Source organism: Streptopelia decaocto (genome assembly GCF_964273445.1).
Source record: "Streptopelia decaocto genome assembly, chromosome: 10".
Lineage (NCBI taxonomy): Eukaryota > Metazoa > Chordata > Aves > Columbiformes > Columbidae > Streptopelia > Streptopelia decaocto.
In genome coordinates this window covers 11,674,427-11,697,416 of record NC_138665.1, presented here as the reverse complement: position 1 = coordinate 11,697,416, position 22,990 = coordinate 11,674,427, and the positions used below count along the sequence as shown (strand labels likewise).

The 22,990-nt window shown below is 39.8% G+C and overlaps 1 protein-coding gene across 1 annotated transcript in view; it reads left to right on the top strand.

Annotated features, from left to right (window-relative positions):
* Positions 1 to 22,990, top strand: part of IL1RAPL2 (interleukin 1 receptor accessory protein like 2) — a 362,581-nt gene that overhangs the window by 193,719 nt on the left and 145,872 nt on the right. Inside the window, exons 4-5 of the mRNA XM_082061910.1 lie at positions 6,613 to 6,799; positions 10,362 to 10,515. Of these exons, the coding sequence (XP_081918036.1) occupies positions 6,613 to 6,799; positions 10,362 to 10,515 (341 nt within the window). The remainder of the gene's footprint in view (positions 1 to 6,612; positions 6,800 to 10,361; positions 10,516 to 22,990) is intronic.

Here is a 22,990-nt window from a genome sequence, read left to right as displayed (position 1 = left end):
ATGTTATCTGAAGTCCAACTTTAGAGCTAAGCTTTGGCAAGAGAGAGACCCAACTCTGAGAAACTCAACCCAACTGCTAGATCTGAACATCTTCTCTGCCCCAGTATCCAGGAAACCTGAAAATTGCCTAAACTGACAGAGGGGAGCATAGGTCTGGCTTTTAAGTCCCTCTGGTGTGAACTGTATTCCTGATGGTTAACTTGAGGAGACATACCTGAATATCTGCATTTCAAGCTGTCATTAATGCGAACCTCTTGAAATTACCTTTCAGTGACTTTGCTTGAAAGTTGTTTCTTTTGAATAGTGATTGTATGGCCTTTCTTCATTGTAAAACATGAACCTCAGGGACATCTAGTTTGTTTTCATCAAGCTCAAATTGTGAGTCTTGTGTAGTGACTGAATCTTAGGAGAAAAGAAGTACAGAAAGAATAAAAATTCTTAAAGAGTGATGGGTTAGCTTAGCACAAATCCTTTTTCTATTTGAAGGGAATGAGGCCTTGAATGGTACTTCTTTCTGGATTCACAATACAGGCCTCTGTTGGAGGATCAAAGGAAGAAGAGATAATGCATGAACTTCAGATTCGTAACATTATACTGTCTTAGCACTTCGCTTTCTGAGATTACTTCCATTAGGTTGTTTTCTTTTACTAGTAGGATGTTAAAAACCAGTCAGAAATGAGAGGCAACATATGGTTAGGTTTTCTCCATATCATGCATAGGAATTGGTATTAGAATTACAGTTATTATAGCATGGAGCAAGCAGAATACAAGACATGAATATCTGGAGTTGTGCCAAGGCCAGGTACCACACGCACACGTGCTGCAGAATCACTGCATCTCTTGGCTTGTGGTTCAGGGAGCAGCTACAACATTGCTTGCTGTTGAATTGCTCCTCTTCGGGCATTGCTCACTCACGTTAAGAGCTGATATGAAGAAAAAATCCAAAAACTCTGAAGGACCTGTGATTTATAGCCTCTGAGAGTGATTTACACCATAAATGGGAATTTGATCTTTTCCAGACAATGATCCAAACATGTAGCAGTGCTGGTCACCAAGAAATAAGTTAGCACTTGAATGAAACCTTGGAAGAGTAAGTACTGATGCATTTGTTCTTAGGAAAGATGTTTTATGCAATTTGAAAAAAAAAAAAAAAAACCAACAATAAGAACCTATTTTTTAAGCGGATCACCAAACCATGGCCTCATTGATCTGAGCAAAACAAGCTCAGATACCAGTGAAGCTGCTTGGTAACTATTATGTGAAGTGTGAAATTTAGACAGGAATAAATTTATAAAATTCTTATGAAGAGAGAGGAAAATAATCAAATGCTCAATTAAGCCTGAAAGCTGATAACAAAGCATATTCTTATAGCAGCTGGAAGTGGATCTGGTGGTGCTTTAATTGCTGTGGACCTTCAGATGGACAAAGGAGGATAGTGGTGCAGTTATTACTGTTATTGCTTTAACTCAGAACAAGCAAAAGTGAATGTAAGGGTTAGCCTACACAGTCCCGCAATCAGTATTTCAGTGAGCCATCATTAAAGCAGCCAGAGTGTTTTACTTTACTCTTAACAAACCACCCTCACTAGCAGAAACACAAATGCTGAAGCAAAAAGTTTTTTCCAAAGGTATGTATATTTACTCTAATTTGAATTCAGCCTTAGGACTGATGGATTGTCTTGAATCCAGAACAAGATGAAAAATAGTTTAGAGATTGACACTTCCATTTCAAATGTCCTTCTTATCCATTTGTTTATATCCTCCTTTTTCCCTCTTGTCCTTGCTTTGAAGTCAAGCCAAACTCACAATTTTGCTCACTTTTGTGATGAGACCTGTTAAACTCCCTTGCCTTTCCCTGTGGCTTCCTGTTGGATCCTGAGCTGGCTTCAGTTTGTGGTTCAAACCCAGTTCCAGATGCCCTGGGGATTACAAATGCCACCAGAACCAAGAAAGCTGCTTTGTGAACTCTGGCAAAGCTAAACCCTTCTTCACGTTTCCAGTCCAGAGAGTAGGCCCAGTTTATAACTAGTCCCTTGAAACAGTGAATTACAAATGTTAGCTTCAGTGTGAAAACATAAGACCATTATTTTTTTTTCTTTGTACTGTGGAATGATTCTTTCTTTTCTTCCCTCTTCCCATTCCCCATATGACCATTGCTACAATCTATAGAAATGGAAACCATTGGAAATTGACTCCCCTGGAAAACGAATAGTTTGGAAACATTTTGGAGAAGACAAATTATTAAAATACCCACTTTCAGACTCACAGGCTTATTTCCGTTATATGTGGAAGCTGGTCTGTCTGTAGTCTGCCAGATTCATTTGGGTTCCAATGTTCTCTGCTTAAATTCAACTCTTCTTACCTGGCTTCTCAATACTGAGATCACCACCTCAAGCCCTCCATCATCATCCTCATCCACATGGAAGATACTTACTTTTTATTCCTTTCAGCCACTGATTCTGACAGCAAAATCCAGGTTACCAGATTTGCTATTGTTGTCTCCTGTTCTTTGTGTGTTCCAGCTGTCCTCATTAAAAATGGTCATAGAACCTTTCCTGCCAGTCTGCAAAGTGCTGGGAAGCACTGACCTCCCCCACCAAGCTCCACGATGACCATGTACTGAAAACAAAAGTAGATTCTCCTTTCTATAATTCATAGGGCATCTGTTCAGCTTTTAAAAGAAGAAAAGCAATAAATTTAGGATTCATGTTAGTCAGCCTTCACATCTTTACAAAAAAATATTTTAAAGACTCTTAACATAAAAAACTTAAATGCAGCTCATCAAGGAGAGCTGTTGTGGGCACAGAGGTCCTGAAAACAACTGGAAAGAACTGGGTCCCTCCCAGCATAGCAGCAACGTGGGCTTCCTGAAGGATCTCTGTAGGTGAGTTCCCATCACATCAGCGTCCTGTGTGGTGGCCAGCACCATAATATTCTTGTCTGCTTACCCAGGTGGTAAAAACAGTGCTGTAGTGACTCACGATGTCTTTGAGAGCCCCTTCCAGAGTTCTTCCGCAAGCTGTCACCTTCTAGAGAGCCCCTTCGTGCCCCAGGCCCCACAAGGGAAGGCTGCACATTCCCATGTGCCAGTGAAACCAAATGCACATTTTTCTGCAAGTTACAGTTTGAATTACAAGGTTTTTTTCTGTGTAGGAAAATTGACTGGTTCATCTGCTAATTCCTATATGGAATGAACATGCTTAATTCTATGGCAGTTTTCTGGGTAAAACAAAGGCAATGTATCTTTTTAGGAAGCTTTTGTCTCACAGCATCTGGGCTGACAGAAAACTGGTAGCCGTGGGCACCTCCAAGAAGTCAGCACAGACCCAGCACCTGCTCCAAGGCCTGAGTGATGAAGTCCGTACCGTCCTGGGAGCAGCTTGCCTAGCGCAGGGAGGAACGGCTCCTGGCTTCTGCCAACTTCAGCTCCCAGACTTCTGCCTCAAAAATAAGAAAAACAGTGAGGCTGATCAAAGTGCTGTTTCCTTTTGCACATGACTGAAATATAACTGTTACCCCAAACTGGCTAAATTAAAGGAAAGCTGCTGCTTCATTCACTGGAATTCCTGCAGAAGTTACCCTTTTCTGAAATACAAGCAGTATAATACCAGCTAATGTGAGTGGCTGGTGAAGAAGTATTCATAAAGCTTTCAAGTCTAATGCTGTTGGCTTAGTGAGGGCTTTCTTCATCATGAGCCTGAATAGATTCATTGTCTCCATCATGGAGTGTGAACAAAAGTGATAGTCCTCTCCAGGCACTTAGTTTTCTCAGTTCTACTCAATTCTAATTGTAAATAATGAAAAGAATACTACATTTTTAGGCTGTGGTTCCAGGAAGCATTTTAAATAGCAGTAGCCTCCAGCGCTGTTCAAAATAAAATCTAAATAATGCAAGATTGTTAGCAGAAAACACAGCAGCATTAAATAACACCAAGTAATGGACAACTATTCAAAGTCATTATTCTTGATTAGCCTGGATCATTATTACTGAATGCATGAGACCTTATTTGCACTCAGAAATACTTGTAGTCATTCAGGAAAGTTAAATAGTTGTTACTGATTAATTACTGTTGATTATACTGAGTGGTTGTATCCATATTTTGTGGATTTTCAGTGCTGTATTAGGAAGCTTTGAAACTTTCTGAATATGTCTTGTTTTCTTCCTACAAAAAAAGGTAACCCTTTTCAAAAGCAAGTAGGTTGGGAGGAAGTTGACTTATATTTCCTAAATCATATTTCTGAAAAACACACCCCAAATGATGCTTTTTCTTTTTTTTTTTTTTCAGTCCAGAGAACTTTTGTTTCTGGTAAAACAATATGATTTGGGTAGTTTGTGAGGATGAGAGTTTTCTATAGCCTCTCAACTGAGACACATCGTGGCAGTGTGCAAAATGAGCCTTTCCACCCTGAGGTGAGGGGCAGAGAAAATATTCTCCAATTCTATTACATAAATGAATAGGCGGCATTTTGAAGAGAAGGGAGTAAGAAGGGGGAAGTCTGTGGTTCTGCTGAATATGTAACACTAACGATGCTGAAAACGGGATGTTTCTGAAGATTGCCTGTCGATTTGCCTTGCAAATGTCTCCTTCTGCAAATACCTGCTCATGGCACACCTTTGACAAGAAGCCATTTGCACAGTGTTTTGTCACCACTTGTTTAGCATGAAGCTTAGTGCTGTGATGAAGTGTCCCTATAGACCTTTTTATTTTCTTCCTAACTACAGGCTCGCTTGACAGTGACGTGTTCTTGAAACATTGCATAAAAAAAGATTTGTTATGGATCGTGTTGGATTCTTATTTAAAGAAAAAAAGAATTAAAAGCATTGTCCTGAGTGTAATTGGAGGGAGCAAGCAGCCGGTATCAGCAGTGCCAGGGTCTGACTGGCGGGTCGCTTTCTAGGCGTGCAGGGTGGTTTTTGTCTGCCATGCCACCCTCGTGCCTCAGCTAAACCAGTTTGCAGCAGGGCTGTGATGGAAGAGGCGGTGGCAAAGCGGGGATATCTCCCGCAAGACCTCACCACAACTGCCTCAGATGGGAGTCGCTACCCAGCATGTCGGTTTTCCTCCAGGCTTTTTTTGGTTGTGGCGCAGTCGATTAAAATGACAATATGATGCATGATGGGAGGAAGAGCCTCATTATTTTGTTGCTTGTACTTTGTAGTTTGCTTTTATAAAGGACTCTGTTTGCCATCGCACCTAATGAAGGGCAGAAGCTGACAGTCTGGCTTGCAGCGATTATGTGCAAAGTGCAAATGCTTCACAGTAACACCATGACAAGCACCAGTTTCGGGTTTTTTATTGTGTGTCTGATAACTCTGTTAAAGTTGCTAGTCTGAAGGAATTTAATTTAATGCTATTTTCATGATCGTGAGTCACAGGAGCTGGGCTCGTTTTGTCTATTCTACCCTGATATTAAGAAAAACTAGGTGTAGCTTGCAACCCACTTGCCTGGTTTTAACTCTTTCAGACTTCTTTGGGGGTAGCACGGGTAATGGTTTGAAGTGCTAAGGGATGAGATTTTTCAAGATTTTAAGACCAAAATATATCTGTGTAACCACCAGTGCGACTTCTCACGTGTGTGCGCCGAGTGCTGTGCCAGGCGCTGGCCGTGGGGCTGCGGGTCCCGGAGGGAGCTGAGGCGCTGCCTTGCACCAGGCACAGCTGGTCCCAGCTGGTTCCAGTTGGTTCCAGCAGCCCCAGTGAGGGCACAGCTGAGCCCCTCAACCAGGCTGGCAGCACCTCAGGGAAACCGATTTTAATTTGCAATTAATTAAAGTATTTTTTTCCAAGTCGTGAGTCTGTTTTGCCCATACAGTAGTTCCCAAGTGGTCTCCTTGTCTTTATCTCAACCCATGAGCTTTTTTATCAATTTTCTCCTTTCCAGCCTGTTGAGAAGGAGAGAGAGGGGAGCTGGGTGGCTGACTGGCAGCCAGTCCAGGTTGACCCACAGCCATATAGAATCATAGAATCATTTTGGTTGGAAGAGACCCTTAAGATCATCAAGTCCAACCATAACCTAAATCTAGTGCTAAACCGTGTCCCTAAGAGCCCCATCTACATGTTTTTTGAACACCTCCAGGGATGGTGACTCCACTGCTTTCCTGGGCAGCCTACCACATATGACATGCTGTAGGATTTTATATAGCAGTTCCTTCAGGGGGGCGGAATTCTTCCCATGTGAAGTGCTTTAACATCCAGCACATAACCCTTTCTTCTCACATGTATAGCACTGTGTGCTGGAGTGAAATCTCCTGAACGTGGGAGAGGAGGAATGTGTGTGACACACAGAGGGATTGGGACAGTGTATCCTGACCAACATTTGAGATGCCAACAGGTTTGTGTGTTCATAGACTTGCAAGCTCGAAAGAGCTGCTGTGTTGGGTTAGATCACTTGTCAACAAAATTTCTACAGCGTTATTCATAGTAAATCAGAAATGAGCCTTTACATTTTGTAGTAATTCCTCTGTGTTGGAAATGCACAGCATGACAGTCACTATTTTAATGTGTTGCTGAAGTGTTCCTGAAGGTGAGAGCTTAACAAAGAAACTTACTGTCTGGAACAAGCGTGCTAAAAAGGAGGTATGGTAAATTAAAACATCTTTCCGTCCCTGCAGAAACTCGACATACTGCATGAAGGTGTCCATGTCCTTGACAGTAGCTGAGAATGAATCTGGGCTTTGCTACAACAGCAAGATCAGATATCTGGAAAAATCAGAAGTCACTAAGAGGAAGAAAATCTCCTGTCCTGATATTGAGGATTACAAAACAGCTGGTCAAGAGCCTGATGTGGTGTGGTACAAGGTAACTATTGCTGTCTTATTGCTATTGTGCTGAAACTATACAAAACTTCTCCTGTTTTCAGTCTGAAGTGTACAGACGGCCTTTTCTGAGCCTGCAGTGGTTTGTCTTGGCAAATTATACACATTGTCTTAACTTGGACCAAAGTCTGATATTTGAAAAGCCATCAGGTGCAACTTGCTGCAAGGAACAACTAAGAGAATAAAGAGCTGGAAGTCACAGGGGAACAAGAACTAGGCAAGAGGAAGAGTTCAGTGGGGCCTGTGGAAAATAGAGTTTGTATTTTAGGGATAAAGGCAGAATGAATTTAGGACAAACTTTGTTCAGGTAATGGAGACAGAAACACATAAACTAGTTTAATCCTAAATTTTGAGTGCTTGATTTGCTAACCTTAATAACGTTCTTTAAAGATAGTTATTTTGTGTGAAATAAGTAATATGTGTAGAGCTGCACATTTTCTTCCTGCTTAGCAGGTAGCATCAGAAAAGAGCAGTTCTAAAAGCTGTCACCTGTTTCTATTTTTTTTACAGAAATCTCACATGTTGTATCTCATAGTAACAAAATGTGTGTCATAACCCACTATTAGTATAAACAAAGGGTTTTTTTTTTTCAGCCTTTGAAGTTGTTTCTCTCAGCATAGGGGCGGGTATCTTCAATGCTGTTCATACATAAAATATATGTATTCAGTTAAGTCTGACATATTGGAGAAGAAAAAAGGGTACCAGAGAGAAACTCTTTCTTGCCCTGTCTACCTAGGTATTGTATTACTGAACACCAGATCACTGGAGATCTTACTTTTTTGCAAGAGAACACTGCAAAAATAGTCTGGCAGGAGTAATCTTCAGCTGTCAAGAAGCACAAGTCAGTCTAAGGAAGATGCCTGTACAACCCCATATCAATGATGCTTTGGGCTGACCAAGAAAGGGAACAGAAGTGTCTTTTTTCCATATACCCACACCTGTTATCTGGGTTGCAGACAAAAGTTGTGTGATACTGGGCTGGTGTGTGACAGCTGACTAACAAGTCATCACCATGGTGAAATTGAACAGAATTTATAATGGTGAGACAATCAAATCCAACAGCCCCTAGTCTGGCTTGATAATGAAAAGATACATTAGTGGAACAACCTATTTCATATACCTCCTTATCAAAAATTAACAATAAGGTGCTGTCAGTTCAGTTCTTAGACAACACCTATGTTATCTGGACCTGAGTCAGGAAGCTCAGTCATGTGAAATGTCAATGTAATGCAGAAAGTATACATGTCAGGTTATCCCTTGAAAGTTATTCCTGAAACAGGGTTTTGGAAAAATATTCTAGAGGGTATTATGGTGTTAAGTGTTAATACAAGTCTTCTTATTCGTAAGAGCATAAGTCCAGATTCTAGAAAATAGATAATTACTTGGATTTCAAAATAATATGGTAATTAATGGAGTAACCCCTACAAACTATAGTGTGGGATTTAAGATCATGCTGAGTGAGGCAATGTGTGTAACAAAAAGTAGGTTCCTTCTCCCAAAGAATAAAGTGATATTCAACTTTAGGATCTGACCCTCACTTTCTGAAGAAGGCATCTGTTTGCAGTCATAGCACAAGGGATCCTGAAGTTTTTCTCCCTCTACCTTTGTGACTGAGTTTGGCATGTACCTGAAGGTGTGATCAGCCACCTTCTTGTGTCAATCTGCTCCAGGGGCACTTGGGGGGCAATTCCTTTTCAATATGCTGAAATATTTAGAGAAGATTTTCGTCCAAGGGGAGAGCATAAGTTGTCCAAAATCAAACAGTAGATAAATATCAGGAAGTCCTTGAAATTCCTTCTTTTACCTTTGGTTGAAAAGAGAAATCCTTATGTTCTCAAGAACCTGTCAGTTCGGTGGTAGTTCATAGAATCATAGAATCATTTCAGTTGGAAGAGATCCTCAGGATCATCCAGTCCAACCATAGCCTAACCTAACTCTAGCACTAACCCATGTCCCTAAGAACCTCATCAGAAAGGACAATAATGGTGTAAATTCATGTTCAGGACTCTGCCTTCCAGAAGGCTTCTCTATGTGAAGGGATTAATGAATCTGAGCCAATAATTGCATTAATTTACAGGGAGTTAACTGTAATTTAAACACGCTCTTAAAATAATTATGCTTGAATAGATTTCCACATGTGCACTCAGTAAGTAATAAAACATTTGCTATGAGGATTTGTTTTAACAGTAATATGAACTTCACTTCTGGCTAGAATTAACACGGCATGAAATATTTATTTCTAGATTTCCACAATTAATGCCATTGATATACACACAGCACCGTTACACCTCTTAGGACTGTTTTGATTAGACGTATAATGATTTTTTTGAAATAAATGTATGTGTCAAGGCTTGATTGAAAGAATGGGATTTAACAATAAGAGCAGTTTAATGAAATATCAAGTGGCAGAGGAAAAATTGCTATTACATCTAGAATGCAGAGTCAATCCATTTCCACCATCTATTTTCTACTACTGGGTTGAAGGAAGGGCTGTGAAAATGATTAAAATGTAAGTAAAGGACAAATAGTTGTTATCTACCCTACAAAAAATAGAATTTTTGAGGTGCTGCCACTTAAATTTCATAGAAGGGAAAAAAGCATGATAGTAGACAACTTAATTATTGTCGGGAAAAAAACCTAAAAAATTTGGAGTCTCTAAGGAGAACAAACAGGTTAGAAAAAGAAACTTTCAGATTGTTCTGGCAGGTGAACACAGTGCAAAAGCAGAAGAGAGCAATTAATTGGTTCTCTTTTAGAGAAATTAGCAGACCTCTGACAGTAAAATCTGGATTGTTTCCACAATAGGATAGACCAGTTAGATTTTTTTGATTGGTTTGTTTCTCAACCAGTGGTGAAAAAGACCACCATAAGGAAACCAGGCTTCCTGAACTGCTCACAAAACTGCTGTTGTTCTTCCCGTTTTCTTCTCTTGGTACATGGTTCTAGCCTGAGATTGTGTGTAAAGTTTGCCTTCAGGCTAACTCTTAACGGTTGTTGCCCTTACTCCCTTCAAACAGAGATGCATTTTAATGGTCCATCCTAAAGTAGAGGCCTTGGCAGTTGTTCATCATTAAAAAGAGAAGATACTTAACCATTTCTTCAGGGCACCATGTGTTAAACACAGCTTATGTGATACAGTGGGAATCACTGAACCTTAAAAATATTTCTGTTTAATTTCTGTCTTCAAATTAATTCCAATTTCAGATCTCTGTGCTTTCTGAAATTATATTTGAATTGCAAAATATATTGAGATGGTTGTTTACTTATGTAGGAAAAAATTCTTCATGGAAGGGGTTGTCAGGCTTTGGAACAGGCTGCCCAGGGCAGTGGTGGAGTCACCATCCCTGGAGGGGTTTAAAAGGTGCATAGACGAGGTTCTTAGGGACATGGGTTAGTGCTAGAGATATGTTAGGTTGTGGTTGGACTGGATGATCCTGAGGGTCTCTTCCAACTGAAATGATTTTATGATACCAAAATTGTGATTAGGCGGCACTGTTTTATGTCGTATAAGCTGAGTAATTTTTGCAATGAATTTTTTTCTGCAGGAATGTAAGCCAAAAATGTGGAGAAGCGTTGTAATTCAGAAGGGGAATACTCTGTTAATACAAGAAGTCCAGGAAGAAGATGGAGGAAATTATACTTGTGAACTAAAGTTTGAAGGCAAACTTATACGAAGAACAGTTGAATTGAAGGTTACTGGTAAGAATCTTTGTGCTATGCCAATAGAAAAAAACAAAGCTTTGCAGTAATAAGAAAAAGTGGTTTTCACATGTCAGTGAAGATATTTGATAGAAGTCCTGAGCAAATCCCAATAGCTGAGCAGTCCCAAAGTAGTATAAATTTACATCAAGATCTTATAAAATTCCACAGAAGACTACTTCTACCATTTGCTCTGTACAAAACCTGGACATGATGGTTATAAAGCAAAAGGTCGAGCAGACCTTAGTCCTCCCAACATGCTGGAAGTAATTCAGACTCCAGTTTTTGTCTTTATTGCTAAAAAGATGAAAGGTTGACTGAATCTCTAAAACAGGCTTTTGGTGACATTTGTCCTAGAATAGAACACAGCCAAAAGAGGCATCTTGAGTTTTTTGTTGTTTGTTTGGTGCATGTTTTGGGTTTGGTGGTTTTGGGGGTTTTTGTTTGGTTGGTTTTTTGTTGTTGTGGTTTTGTTTTGTCTTTGAGGGATTATTCTGTCGTTTTGAGCTTTGGTTTAATTTAAGAGGTCATTTTCTCTAGTCTAGGGTTTGGCTTTAGTGAAGCGTGTGGCATAACCTGATCCAAGATCGAAGTTAGGGGTATTGGACTGTCAGGGGGAAAGTAACCTTCCTTACAAGAGGACATACATTGTATGTCTCTGAATCCATGTAGTAATCTACTGGCCAACAGTATTTTTTTGTCTCTTGATGTCAGAAATGAATGGGTAAAAAAGTATTGTTTACCAATATATTCCTGGTCCCTTTCCATTCCACTGTGCAGTATGACATCTGTAATTAGTATTTTGCCTTCAATGTCTGTGGAACTTTGCAAGTATCTGAAAACATTTGAGGTTTTTATCAGCATTTCACGCATAACCATATAAACAAATAGTTGGGTGTTTTCCCATCTGTGTTTTGACATACTGGTTAAAAGGGAGTCCTACTTGAAGTAGTGATAAGTAGAATTCTACTTTCTTATATCAAAATTAATTAGTCGATATGATATTTCTAGTATGTTCATGAAATACAATTGTTCCCTTTATTTTGAGTGAAATCCATTTTTCTATTCTTATCATTACTCCTCTTTTAAATGAGTTCTTTTCCCTGTGTGTGCCAGATTAATATATCATGTGATTCTTCATTGTCCATTTTGCCCATGGACATGTCTCTAACGTATTGATTTGACCTACCTGACCCCAGACCTGTCAAATAAAGATATAATACCTGCCTTGTGGATAGTTGCTATCCTAGGTAGCATGCTGGTCTTCAACCAGAATATGAACTAAGTTTGACAAAGTGAAAATGAGATGCATCTAATTCAATTCCCTATGATGGATATTCTTTAGATAGCAGATATTCTGTGCTCTCCCTCTCATCATGACCTTGCTAGAACTCATGTGTTCTCTTTGTTATTTGAACAGTGTGGTATATTCATACTTCACAATTTAGTGAATTCGACCTAAACTAACTATAGTATGTATTAAAGTTATTTGTTTTATTAAAATGTTTATGATCTGAATTATAAAAACTGTAAATATGGAATATGCAAGCATTCACCTTTTTGTCGAATGCTTGAGAACCAGGAGATTGTTCTCCTTGTAATTTGGTGTGAAATTCATATTAAATCGCACTTTCTTTAGTTTATAAAATCACATATGTTAGTAAAGACCTTTTCCAGATCTGAGTATTTGGGAGATGTATCTGATGTTATGTGTTTGCTGGTTGAATCTCTCTAGACACCTGGAATAGGCCGGTAAGTTTATGTAGATGATGACATGAAAGTATGGATTAGAACTAAGAATGTAATACATAGAACCATGTAAGCATATTATCTTATAACTTGTTGCTTCACCAAGTTTCTCCTGTTTGTGTTTTGTCTCAGTTTGTGAATTTTATATGCATGTGGGTTTAGATGTTTATGGGGGAGAGGTCAAAGAAAACTCACACAAGGAACAGGAGAGGATGACTTGTGTTCTGTGGCTGGCCACATTGGGTGGAGGGTCCTGAGGCAGATCAGATCACAGGCTGGAAGCAGGTACATGACACACTCAGGGACGCTGAAGAATATGTCTCATGGGAGGAAGAAGGCAAACTACATAATGGTGTAGTCGTTGATACATCCTGAGAATTTGCTTTCCCTGGGGCTAGAGCAAATCCAGGTTGGAGGCTTCTCTGGACATCATCCTGTCCAACACCCCAGCTCAAGCAGAATCAGCTACAGCAGGCTGCCCTGGATTGTACCCAATCGGATTTTGACTATGTCTGAGAATACAGACTCCACAGAATCTCTGGACAAGGCTGTCACTGTGTTCATCAGCCCTTGCAGTAAAAAAATATTTTTCTTATGTTTAAACAGAATTTGTTCTATTTCAGTTTGTGTGCCCATTGCCTCTTACTCTTTCACTGGGCACCACTGAAAACAGTCTGGATCCATCTTCGTTATATCTTCCCACCAGGTGATTATACACATGGGTAAGATTCCCATGAGCCTTCTTTTCTACAGACCAACCCACCCCAGCTCCCTCGGCCTCTTCTCATATAATAGATACTCCAGTCCCTTAATCAGCTTTGTGGCCCTTCATAGACTCATTCCAGTATGCCCATGTCTTTCTTGTGGTGCACTGGGCCACATTATTCACCTCTCTGAAAACAGAGTTCTCATCAAAATACTGTACCAGGAGGAGTGGGGGTGAGACCAGAGCTCAGACAGCTGGAACTGCTCATCTTCACCAGTATGTGCTAGCAGTGATTTTAAAGGCTTACCAGCAGAGCTGTGGTAGAATTGTCTCTGCCAGCCTGCTTAGCAGATATGGAGAAAAGGATCTTACCTACTATTTTCTTCTGCAGGAACTTTCTATTGCTGTTACTTATTAACATGCCTGAATTGGCATTTATTGGCAAGTGGCTGAGCTTCTCTGTCAATACAGATTTTGAAAAGCAAGACCTTGTTGGCCACTGCTAGCAGCCATGGTAACCTGAAATTGTCATTAAAGAGTTATTCTGAAACAGGCAACTCCATGTCCCCCTTAAGCAAGGAGAGCTGCACTGCCATAGGGAGAGAGGAGGTCAGGCTAGATTCCCTGTAGTCTTTCAGGCGTTTGCTGAAGTACACAATGCTTGCGGTACCGGTTGAGTCAATTAAGTTAAGTTATCTCTTGATCATAGGACAAGGATCTTTCCTTTATAAAGTTGCATCGAATCTGGTACATGAGGTTTTTAGTCCTTTTTGGAGATTCTGGTAGTTATGGAAGTGACAATATGAAATAACTGATATTCATAGGTAAATGCTATATGGGCATCTAAGGAGTGAAACTTGAAATCAGAATAAAGGCAGTGCTGATGTAACAGAAGTTGGAAAAATTGAAAGCTTCAGGAAAATTTGAAGGTGCAGGAGCCAGAAGCACTATTGTAACTTATTGTTAGAAAAGGTAATAAGAAGAGTTAAATGTATCCAAGACTAATGCAGCACACCTTTACTGAAGATGTGATCCCACAAGGCAGCCTGATCAAATTTAATTGCAGATGAGAGCAGTGGTGGACTAAGCGAGGAATGACTGTGTATTTGATATTCATATTAGTGTTGCTTAAGCATTTATTTCAGGTATCATTTACTAGATAAGACTTTAAATCAGGGGCAAAGCCCTCCTCTTATTAGTTAGTTATCCAGTGGTTATTAAAGCGAACTTCTTGTGCTGCTCAGCCGTTGCCTGAGCGGCTGTGACTGTGCCATGAGCTGCGGGGACAGCGCGTGCCGGTCCTTGGGCACTGCTTTCCAGCCTTGCATCCTCACTTTTGCAGACCCAAACAGAGGATCTCAGTGGCTCAGTTAGAGGTAGAAGGGGAGGTCCTATTCCTTCTCTTCTTCATGTGACTAAATCATGATCTTAGCTACTATGATGTAATTTGTAAGGAAACATTTCTGGAGTCATAGATAGAACCTGAAAGCCATCAGTGTAACACCTGGCCACAATAAGACAGACAGAGACATCTGAGTTGTATTAGGAGAATGAACAGGCCACAAAACAAACAGGTTAAATGGCATTTGTAGACAGAGGTAGTTGGGCTACAATTAGCTGGCAATATTATCATATGGCTTTGATGGTTAAGGTACAGGCAAGTGTGATTAAGATGATAAAAGGCTTGAGAGGCTGTAGTTCTTTGGGGCTGTAAGGAAAAAGCTTGCAGCCTAGAATATATTCAGAAAATATTTTGACATGAAGTATTTATAGAGACAAAATCCTGAGCTACAATACAGCACTAATGAGCAGTGCCTAAATCGTGGTGTTTGGGTGCATTTAACAATAATAGATTGTCAACAAACCAGCTTTTTCATCACTGTTTCTTCATGGGTTTGTTATATTATGCAGACAGATGTGAAACAAGTCTTGTCAGCCTTTTTTGCTGAAGAAACATGACAACACTGTTATCTCTTAGCAAGTAACATGTAACTGCAATTTCTGCGAAGAAAAAAAAAGTATATATATATACCTTTTCACTTTGCCTCTTGATAGTTTTGTTGTGAACAAACAAGTGAGATTAGAAACTGTGATCCAGGGTTCTAAGACCTAAAAATGTAACAGAAACTCAGTTTTTAATTACATAACAAATTAAAGTGCACACACATAGAAAAAAATGAACATACTAATATAAAGTTACACACAAGCAACAATATCAGAATGTATTGGTTTTTACTAAAATTACAGATATTCAGGAATTTCAGAAATCACAAGCTTTTTAATGAGTATTGTTAAGTGCCTGTGTTTATTGAAGAAAATTATACTATTCAGATAAAAAGAGAAAACAAAAACATTGAAAGTCATGGTTTTTTTTTAAAGGTGATTTAGGCAGCCTCCTGCTTTCCCCAGCCCTGCCAGCCAGGCTGCTCTGTCTGATAGACAGCAATGTCTCAATGGCTCTTGGGATGAAAAGGTGCGATTGAGAAAAATACCTGCTATGTTTACCTGCTGCTTCAGCACTCTTTTTTTGGTCTTGGAACACTGGTCTTGTAGGGAAACAGGCTTGGAAGAATATGTTGGAGGTTGAGGGAAGGGTGACCCCCCCAGAAGGGGGCAAGCCCGGCTCTCATGGGTGGCCCAGGTGTCCCCTGGCATGTGGGGCTGTCTTGCAGTGACATGTTTTTCCATGGATAGTTTTGCTAGTGGGAGACGTTGACTTGTTCTTTCTATTCCCTGTGAAAAGAGGTGATTTGTGAACTTGTACTGCTGAATTATTTTCCACTTTGACAGCAGAAGGTGGCCATCTGACCAACTTCATAAACTGCTGGTGATGGACTGGAGTGACATGCAGGAATTACTGGACCACTCTGTCCAGCAGCCCTGTCCTCCAAGTTTCTTTCAACCTCTATTCTGTCATATTCTTCATAGGCTGCTAAAATGCCTGACTGTTCCTAAAAGTCATTTATGCAGCAATATTTGTTTTGACCGTCATAAATGACAAATTATTCCACATGGCTACATGAATTGAATGATTATGCCTGAATTCATTCTTTGCTCATAGTTTTTCAATTAAATTGTTTCAAATCTCATTACATTGCTCACTTTTCAAATTACACCTGCTGCTAGATTTTGTGTGTTTGGGACCCCTTTATTAGCACAGGCAGTTGATGGTGCTTTGCTGTTGTTAAGCCAAGGGGTGAATTGGGTTTAAAAATGCAAACAATTAGTCATACTCTCCAGCAGCTCTAGGGACATGCAGAGACAAGCTGCCACAGAATAAGTGAGGGTATGAGCTAGAGGTACATCCACTGTTTGGTGGTAGTTGCTTTTCTGCACATTTTTAATCCTCTGTAAGTTGGGTATGCTTTTATACATTATTTGTAGTGCAGTCTAATGACACATTGTGAGGAATTAATGGGTGCTGAGCAGTACTAATTTACACCTGTAGTAACCTGTAAGTGCACCCTAAGCCTTATCAAATATACAGTAGATAAAATATTATCAACAGAATCAACATACAAATGACATGTTGACTGTCAACATTTTTGGTTGTTGACAGTTTCCAGAACAACCAGTGCAAAAAGTCTCAAGATAAATTAAAAGCTTATTTGAACTGAACTGAAACATGTCCTTTGGTATTCAGACTATTATAAGACATTTACTTTTATGATGTAAAATATAAGAATTGTTACTTGCTTAAAAATCTGAAAACATTTAATTATGATTCTGTCCCAATGGCATTATGTTTTGACACAAGTGGTTTAGTAATCTGCGATGAATATATGAAATACTTCAGTTTTGCTTAAGTAGTTATTTATCAAAAAAACAGTTTAGTTCTAAAAGGTCACTAAGCTCCAAGTATCATTATGAAGGTAGGAATTGGACACACATAAAAGCAGGGTGAACATCAGACCCAGGTTAAAAAAGCAGGTGGCTGAGGAATAAATGTAGATGAACTGAATGTATTCAGTGATTTCATGCAGCAAGAGGCACTAAACTAAGGACATGCCTGTCACAAAAAGCTCTGATCTGTAGAGATTCCTAAGTTAACTCTGAAGGAGTTTTTTTCAGCTGAGCTGGTTAATGTATTTGTATGGCTTCTGGTACCCAAAGTCACTGTGACATCTGTCTGGCATTGTGCTGCAGGTCCTGCTGGAGCTGGCTGCGCCCTCACCCTCCTGGCACTGACTCACAGTCCAGAGCCTTTTCTTTGGGGATGGGATGGAATAGCTGTTGTTACCACAATCTGACAATCAAATAAGGCAGTAACATGTCAGAGTGTGTGTGGAAATAACATTCATTTCGGTTTATGTAATCTTACCGTCAAAGATCATGTTACAACATTTTGTATGTCTTGTTTTGTTGTGTCAAATTATTTCTTTTTTTGTGAGCTGAGAGAGTTTAATTTGATTTGTGGGTGTATAATTTTGAATAATACATATAGCTACCCGTGTATATTACTAGAATGAATCTTTCAGGGTTCCTGAAATTAGATGTTTTGATAGTTCCTATTATTTTTCTTTTTAACTGATATTTCGCAGGAAATTTCTCACAAAATGCCAGAATTTTCACTAAATGCAGAGTCTAGTTCCAGGCAGCACTAGACATCTCACCTAATCCTTGGGATCTGGCAGTTGCTTGGAGTCCAGGAGTAATTTTATTGCTGATTTTGACCGGTGGATCTGGTGAGAATTGCTAGCTCTCCTCTCTTTTTCTCTCACTCTCTTTCTCTCTCTCATTTATTTGTATTTTCAAATAAGGGTCAGAGTGCCTGTTGTCTCAAATAAAGCAGAAAACATTTCAAGGAAAGCCTAAAGCAGCCTGTGATTTTTCCTGATGAAATAGACTGAAAAGCACTCCAAGGTAAAACGTGGTGACATGCGTATGGTGGGAGTTAGCACGGCCTTCAGGGCCTGCTCTTCCTCGCGTACTCGCATGGCCGGTGCTGACGGGGATGGGAAGAGTTTGCTGCATTTGGAGCTGTCTCCCTTTTCCTGGAAACAGCTGTTCCATCTAGAGAGCTCTTTTTTTAGCTCCACGTCTCCAAATGAAAAATTTCCCCTGTTTAGGGTTCACCAGAATTGTATGGTATCCAAAGTGATGTTGAAGCTGTCAGCAGCTGTTGAACCCAGGAATATGCTTTTCCTTCTTTCCCTTCTCTCTTAGCTTGGCAGCTTTAGCCCTTCTTTCCCCGCCACGAACAACGTTCCATTCGCTCTCGGTGCTTGGCAGCCCTCTCCGCTCTTGACAACATGGCCCAGGGTGCCTGTCCCCTGTTGGATCCCATGCGAGTGCTCTAGCTGGAGCTCACTCCTGGCATGAAATACGCAGTTTCCAGCCGAAGGTCCACTGCTGCTCGTCATAACTCCAGGAGAGCTGCTGGAGTGCCATCAGAGAACATTGGCACTTTGTACTTTAGAGCCCAATTTTGTACTCAACAGCCTATTTTTATCCATAAGCCGTAACTCCCTCCTGTACTTGGTAATATGGGCAGCAAAAACTGTGCAAAATACTTCCTGAGGAAGGGGGTGACAGATGTTTGCACCTTGTTTCCTTGGCTGGTGTGAGGCCATATCTCACGCCTCAGCCTCAGGGGGGCTCATGGTGGATTCCCTGACATCTGCCCGTGTGTCATTCTCTAATAGTGTCTCAAGGTAAGTTGTAATGATTGACTGAGCAGAGCTGCTGACCTCAAAATACAGCGTGCATGTTCACATTTTCATCAAACACAGTATAAGCAGTTAGGGTGAATAGTAAGATGATAAGATTTTCACAGTGACTTTTATTTCCTTTTTAATTCACAATGTTAGTACGTGTCACCAGCCAGTGAACTGTATTTATGGTGGAAGAGGCAGCAGAGACGCCTTTCCTTTCAGAAAACACCTTTTAACATTTTTCTGTAACAGAACTTTTCCTGATATTTGAGTCCAAAAGAGAATAAATGAAAAAAAATAATCTAGAGAAACCTATTATTGGGGGAAAAATATTTACAAAAAAGAAAAGGCAAAGGGAAAAGCAGCTTACTTGTGACTACAGTTCTCATAACTGTGAAAAGAGACGCTTTTTTAATTCAAAAGAGATACTTTTTTTAATTCAAAAGAGAAATCCTAAAGTGAAAAAGTTAAATCTACAGAAATTCTGTACTTGCAGGAGGGATCCTACAGATTGAATGGGAACAGAAGATCCTTCCTGTTCCCTTCTGATGTTAAAATATACAATGTTTACGTAATAACTGGAGTGACATTTTCTTGCTGCTGTAACTTACACGTTTCCACAGCAAGACTTCATCTCTTCCCCCTTTTTGCAGTACCTTGACACAGCTAGGGAATCAATTTTTCGTTAAATGCAAAGGATAGAGAAAAACCTGTCCAAATGAATTTTTTGCTGAGCATCTCAAACTTTAAAAGACCTTTAGTAGGAGATACTCTTCTTGCAATTTTCTCTGTATTTTCATATAAAGGATGCATTGCGTCCTCTAGTATTTTGATTTTCTGAAGGAACCTTCCTTTTTGTGACAAAAATGAAGCCAGTTAAGTGGGTTAAGTGCTGACAAATACAGTACTAAAAGACCAGGAAATGAATTTCACAGCTGAGTTCTCAAACCATTGCTGAAATAACTGTCTATTTAAAGCTACATATAGGAAGTGCCAAAAATGAGAGTTTTCTCTTGATATATGTTATGTGATTTGTATTAATTTTTATCAGGATCCTTTTTTTGATAAATATTAGGTTTCTGTTTCTTACAATAAAGTATTTATCTTAAACCTCTAATTCAGATTCTGACTTGTTTCATGTCTGGCTAGCAGCACCCCACTCACTGCTATAGACAGCTAAATGTGTTTCCATGGTCAAAGCACACTTAAAAGCCACTGATTTTGATAGTGACTTTAATTTTTCCAGCTACCTCAGGCAAACCCAACGTGATCCCGAAAGAGAAATGTGGCCATTTGCTTTTGACCACATTTGGAAAATGGAACAATTTCTGTGCCTCTTTCAGACTCTTCCTTGTTCACCCGTGCAAAAACCCCAACATAAATCTGCAGGAACTTCTGTGTCTGCAAAGAGTCAACAGGAAATTCAATCCAGAATGAGGTATCAGTACAATATGGGTGCCTGTTCACCTGGAAGAAGTGACACAGTCACATTGTCTTTTAATGTCTCCTTTTCATGTGACACCCAGCAAGGGCCTGATAGATTGACCCAACTCTGCTGGTTTCAAGAGCACCTTGTCAAAGTCAGCAAGCTGAGGATCTGGGCAGTATCTGAAAGATGCACAGGCCCTTTCATGATTGCTGTGTGAACTGTGTCGCTGTTGAAGTGGCAATAGAATATATCCACAAGGATAAAAGGTCCTTCGTTTTTGGTCCCTCAAATGATCCAGACTGATAACTTCCCAATTCATCAGAGTGACCTGTTAATATAGGGCTCACAAAAAATGATTTTGGAAGATAAACATTAAGTATTACCTCCATATTTCCTGGAGAAAGTACGAGTTCTAAGGGCAAGGAGAGATGTAGCAGTATACTGCAGTCTATGAATTATATATGGTGTCAGTACTCTTGGCACTTTACTTACAGCTTCACAAGCTGCCTTCCTAGCTCATGAACACGCAAAGTAATTAGAATGGCAAATAGCATTAGTTTTTATTGACCTCTGATGCCCCCTAGTTCTCTGTCATGTTTTTGAACATCTTTTAGGTTTCTTTCCTTCAACCTTAAATCAGAACTTTGCAGTTTGTGGCATTGATTATTTGGTATTGTCCAATTTATTAATGTGGACAGCCAAGGCTTCAACACTTGTTATCAGTTGCTCGTTTATCCAACGTTCTGTCATTGTGCACAGCAACTGTAGCTTGCTGAATCACTTACTATATACTGTAAATGTCAGGTATGCGCTCCCACTTTAGGAACTGCCTTTTATTCTGGGAGCTGCTGAGCCACATTCTCCAAGTGTATTGTGCTTTCAGTAGTGGAGGTGATTTAGTATAAATGATAGGATTGTGGGTTTTTCACTCACAACAGTGAGGTAAAGTGCAGCCACTGAAATAAAACTGTACATTTTCATTTCCTATATAAAAGAAGCTTCCTTCATCATGAAAGGGTAGGCTGGATGCTCATTCTTTTTTATTAATAATAGATAGGCAGATAGATGCGCAGACATGGAGTAACGCTGCCCTGAAACCATTTTCCTAATGGTAAAATAGATATACATGAGTGAGCAGATCGCTTTACCTATTAAAAATGCAGCCTTCCCACCCTCCCAGAGAAACACTGCAAATCTTGACTGATGTTTTGTCTCATAAGAAAAGTGTGAGAATAGGAGGTAATGACTATCTAGTTCCTCTGAAATGACTGGAGAAATTTTAACAGGTGAACTGTAGTAACTTTGGTTGGGGATTAGGGTTATGTTTTCTCAGCACAACGTTGACACCTTTCAGAGCTGGTTTATACTGCATAGCACTTGTGGTTTTGTATCCGAGATGAAAAGTTCTGCTGTGGAAGGAATAGTGCTCACTACTGAATTGTCAGCATTATTTCTTGCTGCACTTACGTGATCCTCAAAGGTGCCTTATTCAAGTGCCTGTTTGATCTGACCCTGCTTAGCTTATGAGATCTGACAGCACTAGTATTGCTTCAGGCTCTGATGTTCATCTTACAAAGTTCGCCAGAAGACTGAAGCTAATAACTTACCGATGTTTGTTCTGTGCCTTGCAATTTTTAAGTTGAAAGGACACACTAAAATACGGTTGGTTTGTTAAGTACCCTGTCTGTCTTTAATACTGTGAAGCAGCATGGAATATATGCTCTTAATTTTTATCAGGACCAACCAAGCTATTTTTTGTCTTCGATAGTATTGATTGACCTCATGTGAGCAGGAGAAAAATAAGTGTTCAATTAAATTTGTATTTAAGTTTTTATGATTCCAGTCTATTTTGAAGGGATACGTATCTACTAGCTTACGTTAGACTTTCATGTAGTGACTTATTTACTGAATGTGTTGAGTGGTTTTTGCAATGCAAGCACGTTTCGGTAAATAAAATCAATTTGCAACCAATGGGAAGGGAGCAGTGATTTAACTTTTCATCTTCTTCTTTAGCTTAAAATGAAAAGCTCTCAGAGGTATTGTTTATGACAAGCCCTGTGGGCTGAAGTACTCTGAGAAAGTGCAGGAAATATAAAGCACAGAATTGCAAACCAAAATGATTTAACAGTAAAAGTAATAAACAATACAGTTGTAAATTTGTAAGGCAGCTTTGAGTTCTTATCCTCTGTTTTTTTTTCCGGTATAGACCAGCTATGGACCTAAAGGACTGTTTCTACTAGTAAAGGGCAGCGTGGTCTGTGTGATCTCTGATTTTATTTTACCATGGCTGGTGCAGGTTCTCCTGTGTGGGTACCTGCCTGCCAAGAATTGGTCTGAGATAATTTCATAATGGCTTGAGATGATAAAAGGCCTCTGGTTATATCGAAGCAGTCTAGATTCAAGCACCAGATGGCTTTTCATCTTTGTAGAGTACATATCACATTAGCCATCCAGTTGTAGATAGCTGAGTTGCCCATCCCGGGCTGTGAGTGGTTATAGTTTCTGGCAGGGAAGGAACCCATTTCCCATAAGCCATATATGCCCTTATGACTTCTCTGGAATACAGAAACATGCTGCTCTTTCTACCTAAGTGGGAAAAGAGGTGCATCTGGAACAAGGGAGGTATGACCCTGCCAGGGCTCTGACAGCTCTGTAACCTCCAAGTGGCTGTAGCAACTGTATTTAGGCAGATGTTTTTAAGGAGAATATTGTTATCGGAATATATGTCACGTGCATGTGACTGTGTAGTAAAGATTTAGATATGTCATTTCAATTGTGCTTCTCTTGGGATAGAGATACAGGCAGAAATACAAGCAACTTAATTTGTAAATAAAGTAGGAATTAGAGGTACTCAGTAAGATTTTCAGGATGGTGTGGATGACAATATGGGAGGAGTAAGACTCAGAAAGACCGTGGGAAGGATTGGATGGGCAGAGA